Source organism: Polypterus senegalus, chromosome 10 (genome assembly GCF_016835505.1).
Source record: "Polypterus senegalus isolate Bchr_013 chromosome 10, ASM1683550v1, whole genome shotgun sequence".
Taxonomy (NCBI): domain Eukaryota; kingdom Metazoa; phylum Chordata; class Cladistia; order Polypteriformes; family Polypteridae; genus Polypterus; species Polypterus senegalus.
This window is the reverse complement of record NC_053163.1, coordinates 167,349,245-167,363,259: the sequence shown is the minus strand read 5'-3', so window position 1 is coordinate 167,363,259 and position 14,015 is coordinate 167,349,245. Positions and strand designations below refer to the sequence as shown.

Sequence of the window (14,015 nt, the reverse complement as noted above, 5' to 3'; positions counted from 1 at the left end):
TGAGGAAGAACAACACTTAAAAATGGCTTGCACTGTACCAACACGTGTCAAAAAGATAAAACAGAAAAAGCCATGTCAGGAAATGCAGATTGTTTGAGTCAGGATAAATTTCAGCGTGTATTTGTGCTTAGGGGAAATCTCCCAGATACACACAGGCTTTTGTTATTGCCACTTTTATCTCATTATGGACTCAAGTCAGAAATAGATTTGTGCATACCTTGAGAGCGAAATGATGTGGTCAGTCAAATTCCAGTTGTGTTTCTTTGATTGTAGAGTCACAGATACAGTGGTGTGAAAAACTATTTGCCCCCTTCCTGATTTCTTATTCTTTTGCATGTTTGTCACACAAAATGTTTCTGATCATCAAACACATTTAACCATTAGTCAAATATAACACAAGTAAACACAAAATGCAGTTTTTAAATGATGGTTTTATTATTTAGGAGAAAAAAATCCAAACCTACATGGCCCTGTGTCAAAAGTAATTGCCCCCTGAACCTAATAACTGGTTGGGCCACCCTTAGCAGCAATAACTGCAATCAAGCGTTTGCGATAACTTGCAATGAGTCTTTTACAGCTCTGGAGGAATTTTGGCCCACTCATCTTTGCAGAATTGCTGTAATTCAGCTTTATTTGAGGGTTTTCTAGCATGAAGCGCCTTTTTAAGGTCATGCCATAGCATCTCAATTGGATTCAGGTCAGGACTTTGACTAGGCCACTCCAAAGTCTTCATTTTGTTTTTCTTCAGCCATTCAGAGGTGGATTTGCTGGTGTGTTTTGGGTCATTGTCCTGTTGCAGCACCCAAGATCGCTTCAGCTTGAGTTGACAAACAGATGGCCGGACATTCTCCTTCAGGATTTTTGGTAGACAGTAGAATTCATGGTTCCATCTATCACAGCAAGCCTTCCAGGTCCTGAAGCAACAAAACAACCCCAGACCATCACACTACCACCACCATATTTTACTGTTGGTATGATGTTCTTTTTCTGAAATGCTGTGTTCCTTTTACGCCAGATGTAACGGGACATTTGCCTTCCAAAAAGTTCAACTTTTGTCTCATCAGTCCACAAGGTATTTTCCAAAAAGTCTTGGCAATCATTGAGATGTTTCTTAGCAAAATTGAGACGCCCTAATGTTCTTTTGCTTAACAGTGGTTTGCGTCTTGGAAATCTGCCATGCAGGCCGTTTTTCTTATGGTGGAGTCGTGAACACTGACCTTAATTGAGGCAAGTGAGGCCTGCAGTTCTTTAGACGTTGTCCTGGGGTCTTTTGTGACCTCTCAGATGAGTTGTCTCTGCGCTCTTGGGGTAATTTTGGTCGGCCGGCCACTCCTGGGAAGGTTCACCACTGTTCCATGTTTTTGCCATTTGTGGATAATGGCTCTCACTGTGGTTCACTGAAGTCCCAAAGCTTTATAAATGGCTTTATAACCTTTACCAGACTGATAGATCTCAATTACTTCTGTTCTCATTTGGTCCTGAATTTCTTTGGATCTTGGCATGATGTCTAGCTTTTGAGGTGCTTTTGGTCTACTTCTCTGTGTCAGGCAGCTCCTATTGAAGTGATTTCTTGATTGAAACAGGTGTGGCAGTAATCAGGAAATTGAACTCAGGTGTGATACACCACAGTTAGGTGATTTTTTTAACAAGGGGGCAATTACATTTTCACACAGGGCCATGTAGGTTTGGATTTTTTTTCTTCCTAAATAATAAAAACCATCATTTAAAAACTGCATTTTGTGTTTACTTGTGTTATATTTGACTAATGGTTAAATGTGTTTGATGATCAGAAACATTTTGTGTGACAAACATGCAAAAGAATAAGAAATCAGGAAGGGGGCAAATAGTTTTTCACACCACTGTATGCTTGACGAGATGAAATGACGACGAGATTAATTGCTTTTTACACAGTCCTGATAAAGGAATGGAAGCTTCACATTCACTCTCTGACTGTATTGAGCATTCATTCTGACACACACTAGTTTTCAAATGTAGGAGCATCTCAATGAATTACAATATCATCGAAAAGTTAATTTGTTTCAGTAATTCAATTCAAAAAGTGAAACTGGTGTATCGATTCATTTACACACAGATTGATATATTTCAAGCGTTTATTTTTCATTATGGTGATTATGGCTTGAAACTCAAAATTCAGTATCTCAGAAAATTAGAATATTGTGAAATAGTTCAATATTGTAGACTCCTGGTGTCCCACTCCACTCAAGTAATTAACCCAAAACACCTGCAAAGGGGTCCTGAGCCTTGAAATGTCTCTCAGTCTGGTTCAGTAGGCCACACAATCATGGGGAACACTGCTGTCCAGAAGACAGTCATTGAGACGCTCCACAAGGAGGGGAAGCCACAAAAGGTCATTTCTATAAAGAAGCTGGCTGTTCACAGAGTGCTGTAATGTAAAGTTGAGTTGAAGGGAAAAATGTGGCAGAAAACGGTGCACAAGCAAGAGGGATAAGTGCAGGCTTGAGAGGATTGTGAAGCAAAAGTATCCGGGACGTGGCGTACAACTGTCACATTCCTGGTGTCAAGCCGCTCCTGAACCAGAGACCACGTCGGAAGCGTCCTACCTGGGCTAAGGAGAGAACGGACTGGACTGTTGCTCACTGATCCAAAATCCTCTTTTCAGATCCATTTGGAAATCGCGGTCCCAGAGTCTGAAGGAAGAGTGGAGAGGCACGGAATCCAAGTTGAAGTCCAGTGTGAAGTTTCCACAGTCAGTGATGATTTGGGGAGCCATGTCATCTGCTGGTGTCGGTCCACTGTGTTTTGTCAAGTCCAAAGTCAGCAGAGCCGTCTTCCAAGACATTTTGGAGCACCTGCTTGATGCGGACTTTAAAATTTCCAGCAGGACTTGGCACCTGCTCACACTGCCAGACGTACCAATACCTGGTTTAACGACCATGGTATCACTTGGGCTTGATTGGCCAGCAAACTTGCCTGATCTAAACCCCATAGATAATCGATTAAGAGGAAGATGACAGACACCAGACCCAGCAATGCAGACGAGCTGAAGGCTGCGATCAAAGCGTCCTGGGCTTTCATAAGCACTCAACAGTGCCACAGGCTGATTGCCCCCACGCCACGCTGCATTGATGCAGTCATTCAGGCAGACAGGCTTTTCAGTAGGCCAACATTCCTGTATTATAAATCCTTTTTTTTCCCATTGGTCTTATGTAATATTCTAATTTTCTGAGATACTGAATTTTGAGTTTTTATTACCTGTAGGCCATAATCGTCAAAATGAAAAGAAACGTATTACTCTGTGCGTAATGAATCCATATAATACGAGGTGTGGCAGAAAAGTAATGAGACTGATTTTTTATTTACCAAAGTTTTTCTTTTTTTCAAACATCAATGTTATCCCCTTCAAAGTAGTTCCCTTGGGCAGCCACACACCGATGGAGACGTTGTTCCCACTGATGGTAGCAGCGCTGGAAGTCTTCAACTGGTATGGTCTTCAGCATGTCCGTTACACTCTTTTGGATGTTTTCTACAGTCCCGAAATGACGTCCTTTGAGGACATTTTTCAGTTTAGGAAAAAGGAAAAAGTCACACGGACTGAGGTCAGGTGAATAAGGGGGCTGAGGAACCACAGGAATGCGTTTTGAGGTCAAAAAGTCTGTTATGGAGAGGGCAGTTTTTCAGCACCATTTTGGCACAGACCTTTCGCATGTGCAAATGTTCAGTCAAAATTTGATGAACGGTAAATCTGTTCAAATTTAATTGTTCACTCAACATTCTTAATCTTAAACGACGGTCTGATGTCACAAGAGTGTTCACACGTTCGATTTTTTCATTGGTTTTCAAGTCAAGTCTTCCCTGAACGGTATTCATCTTCAACGTGTTTTCTGCCTTCCAAAAATGATTTGTGCCAGCGAAAAACTTGAGCTCGGGATAAAGAATGTTCCCCATAGGCCTGTTTTAACTTTTCAAACGTCACACTTGCCGATTCTCCAAGCTTAACACAAAATTTAATGGCACAGCGTTGCTCCAGATTCCGCTGTTCCATTTTGCGTGACGCACAACCAAAAACACAACTTCGCTAATAGCAGTCACAAAAATCACGTAGTTAACGGAAGGAGTTGAAACTCGCACTGAGCTATGGGAGGGTACTGATACACGTGCTCTATCAAGGACAACAGCGCAGCGTTGCTAGATCGCTTGCAGTGTTGCCAGTCTCATTACTTTTCTGCCACTTTTTGAATCGCATTACTGAAATAAATTAACTTTTCGATGAGATCCTAATTTATTGAGATGCACCTGTAAATGTATAGAGTTCAGGGTCACAGAGGAGACCTCACACAATCTGCAAATACACATACAGGACAGTAGGAAACTACACACTGGCAGCACTAACAACCGCTGTAGCAAGTAAAAATCGAGGCAAATGTCAAGCGAGGATGGTATTTGGCTTGTCTACTCTGGCGAGGCAATGGATTTCCGCTTGGCCATGAATGCTTCATTCATATAACGCTGGCCTGATTGCCACACCTCTGGTGTCGATCAAGTGTTAGTGGGCTGTGTGCCATTGTTAGCAGTTTAACTAGCAGTCTGTGCTTCCAGCTCTCAAGTAAGCCTGAATACTCTTGACATGAGATTTTTTTGTTGCTTGCACCCAGTCCTCATGATGGATACCTTTTTGTTTTTCTTCTTCCCTCAGAACTATTTTGAGAAGCTGGAGAAGAGACCATCACCTTTAGACTCCAATGGAGACATGCCAAAAAAAGAGCACACAAAACTCATTACTCCTCAGGTTGCGAAACTGGAGCATACCTACCGACCAGGTATGGCACAAAAGGCAAACTGTCTTTGCAGTGTTAACACCCGAGAATGTGTGTGGTTTCTTGATGTTGCTAAAATAACCAACCAACAAAGTGCTCTTTCCCCGTCATCCCATGTGTCACAGAGGCTAACTACTACTGCCACCTGTCATGTCGTGACCCTTTGTTTGACATCCGTCTCTTCTGCAGTGGATTATTTTTTATTTAAGTTTTATTTCACGCAGCTTTCCCAAACTGTAGTGATTAGATGGATGTCTTTAGTTGCATTTTGCGCTGCCTATTAGAAACACCTTTCACGTGGCTTGTGAACCACAGTTCTTGTGCTGATGTTGCTTGCAGAGACCATTTGGAACTCTGTTTGTGACGCACTGTGTACTTCAGCTCTCTGAGGTTTGTGTGGTCTACCACTTCGAGGCTGAGCTGCCGATGCGCCTTCACTATAACAGCACATACAGTTCACTGAGGCAGATCTAGCAGAGCACAGACTTGTGGCAAAGGTGGCATGATATGACAGTGCCACATTTAACGTCACTGACCTCTTCACCGCAACCCATTCTACAGTCAATGGAGATTGCATGGCTATGTCTTAATTTTATGCAACTGTTAACAGTGGGTACAATTGAAGACCCTGAGCTCAAAAATATGTACGGGGTGACCAGATTGCTTGTCCTTAGTAGCGGCCATGCTTCAAATCTAACATTTGCACGAGGAGTTGGAAACTTTGTGATACGAAGTGGCACCTGGGAGATGCTGAATGAGGAAGGACTGAGTGGATTGCATTGAGTGAGTGCATTGTGAGTGGACTGAGTGCATTGTTGAGGAGTGTTGGTCAGCCTGGTCCTTCATTTACACTGTGGCTCTTTAGTGGGGGATTCTTGTAGCTGCTGCAGACCAGTTCTGCTCATGAGGCTCCTTAGTGCGTAAATCTTGTGTTTTTACACTGCCACAGTACCTGCCCCATTCTGACCTGGAGTGACCAGTTTAGTGCTTCGTTCCTGATTCTGTGGCACCCGTTGCGTTCATCACTGGTGACACCACTTTACTTACGTGTGTATTTTCATTTTCATATCCCACCTAATCTAATTCAGGGTCACGGGAAGCTAGAGCCTCTCCAGAAAGCACTAGGTGTAAGGCAGGATCAACAATCCCATACCCACTCACACACACCTCGGCACACAAGGGTAATGTGGTCTACACACCTTTAGGCACATGAAAGGGAATCCACAGCATCTGGAGGACCAGATTCTGACACACAGAAAAGACCTCAGCGTGGGATTGGAACCCAAAATGGCCAATCATTTAGGTAGCACTGCTAACCACTATGGCACTGGTGTCGTCGCCACAGGAAAAATCGAGAAGGATGTTCTCTTAATACCATGTAATGCGCCGTGATGATAGAAATAAAGCACATTAACTGAAAACATGCTGGCCTGCGTGATATAAGCCATGCCCTAGCTGGATGCCACCTGTGCAGTCAGATGGCCTTGGCAAGTGCAGTCAGGCCTGTTCAAAAATGTCATGTGATCTTTTCTGTTTTGTTCATTAACAGTCAAATGGAACTGAATTTTACAGTTTTACCAATATTGGGTGTTTATATGTTCTGAAAGTTTCTGGAAAATGTATTTATTTATTTATTTTTGACATTTTTCTGTTGAGCAATTGATTGGTTTTATCTCAAATTAAACTGAACTAAGCAGGAAATGAACACAACATCAATTTGGCTAACAGCATCACTGATTGGTCACACTAAATCAGGGGTTCTCAACGTCGGTCCTGGGGACCCCCTGCCACTGCAGGTTTTTGTTCCCACCAGCTTCGGTTTTTAATTGAACTCCTGGGCTAATTAAGTGAACTGATATCTCCCAAGTTCTGTGTTTAGGGAACAATAAAGAAATTAGAAAACTAAGTTTGCTAAAAAAAAAAAAAAATTTAAATGTACCAAGCAGTTTTTATAGGAATAATGTATTTTTTTTTCTTTTTAACAGTATTTTCATTCTACTTTTCAAGGTGCTCTAATTGTTTGTTTAATCCATTATTTACTAATTAGTGGGTCTGACGCTGAAGTAGTTGCAGCCTTTGATTATTCAGTGTGTTGTTTGCCAGCGTGTCTGATCTTCTCGTTTTAAGTTGTCTTTATTAAGAAATAATTAAGGGGGAAAAACTGCACAGAGAAAGGGCAAAGTATAATGAAATCAACATTAAGAAAGTTAAGCATTTAAATCAATAGCAAAAGCAGAAATATTTATAAATGTCCTATAAATGTAAAAGTCATGCTGCTATGCTTTTCTGAATGTCAAATAAAAGAAAAAAAAATACCAGCTAATGAAATGAGCTCAGTGCTATGAGGTGTTGTCACTGATTAGGAATCTGGTTGGAACAAAAACCTGCAGCCACAGGGGGTCCCCAGGACCGAGTTTGAGAAACCCTGCACTAAATGATACTCCTAAAAAGACATCCGCACGTTGACCTGTTCTGATTGCCCCGTGCAGGGGTTCAGGTGTAGCACAGCCGACTTACTAAAGAGTTGTTCATGAGTGTTGCTTGCCAGTGATGGCGATTTTGCTTTGGTGCCAGCCAGCCAGCCCTGTGGCTTTGTGCAGAAGTTCAAGTCATTGGCCAATCCAAGTGTCCCTGATTCGTCCCTTTGGTTTCATCGTCTTCAGCCTGTCAGACAGATGATTGTCTTCAACACTCTCTCTTTATTCCTTTAGTGCAGTTTGCAGGCTCACTGGGGAAGTTAACGGTGTCCAGCGTAAACAACCCACGCAAGATGATTGACGCCGTAGTGACGACGCGCTCAGATGACGAGGTAAGGATACTTATTGCTCCTGTGCAACACCCCTTCGGACGTTTGGGTAATGCTGTTGTGCTCCTTCTTTTTTTTTTTTTTCCATGTCAAAAACTGTTAAGAATGAATGTGTTATGTGACAACAAAATTTGCCATCTAATTGTGTTTGCAGTAAAATGGAACTGGAGAATCCTGATCCAGCATGTGGAGAATTTAACAGGTTACTTACATTTTGGGACTAGAGCATTTAATCAATTAATGTTCATTTTATGTCATGCCTTTTATAGCAAACATCATCACAAAAGTGTTTTTTACATGGGGGGGAACTAATACTAAGAAACACAAAATTAGGTAAACTCAACGGTTGGACTCTGGGAGGAGCCTACAGAGGTCCTATGATCAATTGGAATATAAAAGTCAGTGGTGTGGCTCGGTAGGGGCGGTCCGCCCCGGGTGGTACATTTTTGGGGACAGCATTATTGGCCACAAGGCTCGGTACAATTCGTGTGTAAGCAGCAGGGTACGGAAAAATATCACTCATGAATGAAAAAAGTCAAATTCTCTTATTTTTAACCACAAATGCTTGAAAAATGATGTTCAGACTGTCCTCCTGCATCAGACACAGCAGTTGAAATGTATGAGGCACCGATAATAATTTCTAGGAAGATAAACAACTAATTTACAATTTATATAATTTCATTTCGTTATTAATCCGAATGCGTTTTTGCTCTGCGCAGAAAACATCCCCACCTATCACTTGTACCCGACTTTGGTTCTGGTTTTCGTAGCGTAATTATATTAAACTAATAATTAGAACACGGCTTATCAGTGCGTCTATACTATATTCTGGTCTAGTTGATGCTTAGAAATGTATATAAAAAATTATTGCTGTTTATATATGAAAAAATATATGCAAAATGTACCTTAATTTTTCTCTATACGTTATTTTAATTTTCTATTTAAATAGTTTAACATATTCAGATATGTTGGAGGGCGGCAAATTGAAGCACCACCCCGAGCGGCACGAACTCGAGCTACGCCACTGATAAAAGTATATACGAGTAGGACAAAGGAGCGTGAAGTCGGTCATTTGGAAGTTAACGCAAGAACAACCGCTTGAAAATGAGAAAATGTCCAAATTTAGTCATGAGTGATGGAACCCAACAGAAATCTGGCCATCAGGGAGCCATTAAGCAGTGCTCTGGACCAGTGTAAGCAATAGACTATGGCTGAATCATTATGGTGAGCACATTACATATGTAGTGAGACTCGCTGTTTAAAGTGGGCTAGTTGTGAAAGTACGTTAGGAGCAGTACAGCATCCGTCAGGTCACAAATTAACACTTTCCATTGAGACAAACTGAACTGAAACCCTATTTCATTTTGCGATTTCCATGGCAGTCAGGTGCTGCTTAACAAATTGCACAACACATTGAATGCTTGGCATTGTAACAGAAGCCCAGGATCTGGAATGTCTTGTTTACAAGAGCCAGCATCGTGATCGCTAAACAGTTTATTCTTATTTTACAGGAGAAACGAGAGAAACAGGTTTGGAATAAGAGGCGCCAGATCCTTTACACAATTGAGAAGGTAGGCTCTTCTAACATTCACGATGAAGAGAAATGGTTAATGATGTGAGAAAAAGAATTGATCCATGTTAATTAATCAGTTAACAGTTTTGCCATTGGTGATGCCAATAATGAATTAAATATACTGGTAAGGTTCCACCTTTCTTCCTTACTTTTTTTTCTGAAGGAGCTGCTTCTGTCCGCTAGTCTTGTATCAAGGTATCTGAAGCCCACTCATTTTAAGAAATGAAAAAATACAATTTATTGATACACAGAAGAGCTACAGGAATATGATAACTGCATATATAAGATGGGACACAAGACAGGCAAACGTATAACACAGAAGAGGTTCTCCGTTACTGGCTAGAGTTCTAAAATGATAACCAAGGGTTTTAGGACAGTGTCTGATGCTCCAGGTTCACATGGAGGACTCCCCTTGTGTTGGAGTGCACTCTTGGTTGTTGCTTCATGATCCATAGTCTGTAACGTGATGTAAAGGCTGCTTTCTTTAGCTCACTGTTAGGCCGGGGATATACTTAACTATACATCTATAACGCATGAAGTTGACGACGCTGCTGTTATGCAACTTACCATACTTGTGTGCGTACTTTTAAGTAAATCTGAAGGATTACACCAGGTGGCAGTGCGAGAATTCATCATGGTATGAAAACAACTGGTTTTGGAGTGTTGAGGGAAGTAAGACATCCATCCATTATCCAACCCACTATATCCTAACTACAGGGTCACAGGGAGCCAATCCCAGCTAACGCAGGGTGCAAGGCAGGAAACAAACCCTGGGCAGGGCACCAACCCACCGCAAGGTGCACACACACACCCACGGGACAATTTAGATTCGCCAGTGCACCCAACCTGCATGTCTTTGGACTGTGGGAGGAAACCCACGCAGACACGGGGAGAACATGCCAACTCCACGCAGGGAGGACCCGGTAAGCGAACCCGGGTCTCCTAACTGCGAGACCGCAGCGCTACCACTGCACCACCGTGCCGCCCCAGAAGTAAGACATTAAAAATAAAAATTCTTTTCATTCTGATTCAGACAGCAACAGCGACATAGAAAGATGGTGTGTGAGACCTTTAAATGTATTGCGTCATTGCGATGGGGAATATGCGACGCTTGTACGGCCTATGTGAGAAATGGATGAAGAAGAACACCATGAAGACATTTGCTTGTCAGCATTTACGTTTGATGATTTGCTTCACCGCGTCGAAGCACACACAATGATCCTGTTGGAGCTGCAAGCCCGCTGTCACATGTTGATAGTAAACACCAATGCTGACGTCGCGTACCAAAACTTAAACTCATATGCCACCCATATTTTTACCGGTGCTGTTAATTTCTGAAGACGTGCTCAGAAGAACACTGCGAGTGCATTACAGCCATGATGCGTGTATGCAAGCGTTCTGAACTTGAAGTATCTTTTTTTTGCTGTGTCTTCTGCAGTTTCATAAGGAAAAGTGTTATACATTTCAGAAAAGGGTGTTGGCACTGAAGGTCCCTTTTTTGAAATAGTGCTGCTCTATGGACTGGGCTCAGTCCCTGGCATACAGCTTAATAATAATAATACATTTTATTTTTATAGCGCCTTTCCCATGCTCAAGCTTGACTTGGCAGAGTGGATATTAAAGCTAGTCAAGGGCATCCATCCCCAAGGTTTTATGCAGAGTTGCTTCCAGGCCAAACAAAATTTGGGAGCTTATTGCTCCACATAGATTGGGTAGATTTTTAGAGAGCGGCTCATCAGATCTGAGCTCCTCACGAGACAGAAAAGATGAATGCAGGTTGTTTTGAATGAAGATGTATCTTTTAGTGACTGGATCAAAGTCTGATCCAGTTACAGACCCAGTGCATGCTGCTTATAGGTGCCTTATTCTGTCTTGGTTTGCGTTTACCAGTCTAAGATGAACATCCGTTTGGATTCCATTTGCTCTGAAGGAGTCTCTGCAGAGGTGTCAGCCCTTCCTTATCAGATGAAGCACAGATTGCCGTGGAATACGTACAACCCTTCTGTCTGTATGAAGGCATTTTTGGGGACAAACTGTGGTGCTACACCCTATGAGCATTACAACAGTGCACTGGTGAATTGCTGTCATAATGGGGAGAAAAAAAGCAGTTAAAGGGAGACAAAGAGAACAATCAAGCCCTTAAAAGCGCAAGTCTTTCTTTCAGAGAAATTTCAAAGAATGCCAGAGCATTAGCAAGTATGGTTCCCTACACCATCAAAAGGCACTTGGAGAATCTGGAGGAAACTCTGACAGGAACAGGTCTGGCAGGCCCAAAGCCACAACAGAATAGGAAGTCAGGCTTCTGACAGTTGGCGTGATGGGAGCCTCACAGGACAGCAGCTTAATAGTGTGTTGGAGTAAACAAGGGCCATTTTCAGCTGTGGACAACATGTTTTCATGCAAACAGTGTAGCTCAGAGTGCTTTACAAAATGAAATGAAAGAAGTTAATAGTAAACAAGATTAGGGAATAATATTATACAGTATGTCACAAAGAAAAAGGTAATGTCGAATGGCCCGGAGTACAGAAAAAACAAACCACCCCCCATAAAAACAGTCTGCAGTGGTTCCAATGCCAAGACGTCGAGCTGCAGGTTTAACAGGTCAAGTGGTAGAAAGAATGCCATTGCTAAAGTTGGCAAATAAAAAAAAAAAAATCAAGTCTTGCCTGTGCCAGGAACCACTGCCAATGTCAGTGTACAGTAGGAGACCGCTGTGAATGGGTGAGGATGTCTGAAACTGCTGGTAATGGTGAACCATATACATTGATCATTTTTCATGTACATACATACCTGTTATAAAGTTTAATTGAAAAAATTGTGCACAATAAGACATTACCAGAATGGTACTTTTATAGAAGGTGTAGATCAGTGTTTCCCAGACTCAGTCCTGTGGCCCCCCTGTGACTGCAGGTTTTGGTTCCAACCAGATTCCTAATCAGTGACATCACCTAAAGGCACTGATCTCATTTAATTAGCTGGTATTATTTTTCTTTTATTCTACATTCAGAAACGCACAGCAGCGTGATTTATACATTTATAAGACATTTAGAAATATTTCTGCTTTTGCTATAGATTGAAATGCTTAACTCTCTTTTGCTGATTTCATTATATTTTGCCTTTTCTCTGTGCAGTTTTCCCCCTTCGTTGTATCTTATTAATGACAATTAAAAATGAGCAGAGCGGACATGCTGGGCAAACAACACGGAATAATCAATGGCTGCAAGTACAGCGCATCCGGAAAGTATTCACAGCGCTTCATCACTTTTTCCACATTTTGTTATGTTACAGCCTTATTCCAAAATGGATTAAATTCATTTTTTTCCTCAGAATTCTACACACAACACCCCATAATGACAACGTGAAAGAAGTTTACTTGAGGTTTTTGCAAATTTATTAAAAATAAAAAAACTGAGAAATCCCATGTCCATAAGTATTCACAGCCTTTGCTCAATACTTTGTCGATGCACCTTTGGCAGCAATTCCAGTCTCAAGTCTTTTTGAATATGATGCCACAAGCTTGGCACACCTATCCTTGGCCAGTTTCGCCCATTCCTCTTTGCAGCACCTCTCAAGCTTCATCAGGTTGGATGGGAAGCGTCGGTGCACAGCCATTTTAAGATCTCCAGAGATGTTCAATCGGATTCAAGTCTGGGCTCTGGCTGGGCCACTCAAGGACATTCACAGAGTTGTCCTGAAGCCACTCCTTTGATATCTTGGCTGTGTGCTTAGGGTCACCATGCTTCACTGTAGGGATGGTATTGGCCTGGTGATGAACGGTGCCTGGTTTCCTCTAAACGTGACGCCTGGCATTCACACCAAAGAGTTCAATCTTTGTCTCAGACCAGAGAATTTTGTTTCTCATGGTCTGAGAGTCCTTCAGGTGCCTTTTGGCAAACTCCAGGTGGGCTGCCATGTGCCTTTTACTAAGGAGTGGCTTCCGTTTGGCCACTCTACCATACAGGCCTAAATGGTGGATTGCTGCAGAGATGGTTGTCCTTCTGGAAGGTTCTCTTCTCTCCACAGAGGACCTCTGGAGCTCTGACAGAGTGACCATCTGGTTCTTGGTCACCTCCCTGACTAAGGCCCTTCTCCCCCCGATTGCTCAGTTTAGATGGCCGACCAGCTCTAGGAAGAGTCCTAGTGGTTTTAAACTTCTTCCACTTACGGATGATGGAGGCCACTGTGCTCATTGGGACCTTCAAAGCAGCAGACATTTTTCTGTAACCTTCCCCAGATTTGTGCCTCGAGACAATCCTGTCTTGGACGTCTACAGACAATTCCTTTGACTTCATGTTTGGTTTGTGCTCTGACATGAACTGTCAACTGTGGGACCTTCTATAGACAGGTGTGTGCCTTTCAAATCAGGTCCAGTCAACTGAATTGACCACAGGTGGACTCCAATGAAGCTGCAGAAACATCTCAAGGATGATCAGGGGAAACAGGATATACCTGAGCTCAATTTGGATCTTCATGGCAAAGGCTGTGAATACTTATGGACATGTGCTTTCTCAGTTTTTATACTTTTAATAAATTTGCAAAAACCTCAAGTAAACTTTTTTCACATTGTCATTATGGGGTGTTGTGTGTAGAATTCTGAGGAAAAAAATGAATTTAATCCATTTTGGAATAAGGCTGTAACATAACAAAATGTGGAAAAAGTGATGTGCTGTGAATATTTTCCGGATGCACTGTACTTAAGCATCACACCCAATAATTAGTAAATAATGGATTCATTAAACAATTAGAACAGATAGAGAAGTAGAATGAAAATCAAGATGAAACTATAGTTAAAAAGAAAAAAATATGTTATTCCTATATAATTGTTGCTTGGTAACATTGT

General features: G+C 42.0%; 1 protein-coding gene across 4 annotated transcripts in view; it reads left to right on the top strand.

The window, feature by feature from the left end:
- The window catches only part of patl1 (PAT1 homolog 1, processing body mRNA decay factor), a 75,052-nt gene that overhangs the window by 47,598 nt on the left and 13,439 nt on the right, over nt 1-14,015 (top strand). For all 4 annotated transcript variants that reach the window (XM_039767344.1, XM_039767343.1, XM_039767342.1 and 1 more), the window contains 3 exons: nt 4,676-4,799; nt 7,508-7,605; nt 9,114-9,173. In XM_039767344.1, coding sequence (XP_039623278.1) covers nt 4,676-4,799; nt 7,508-7,605; nt 9,114-9,173 — 282 coding nt within the window. The remainder of the gene's footprint in view (nt 1-4,675; nt 4,800-7,507; nt 7,606-9,113; nt 9,174-14,015) is intronic.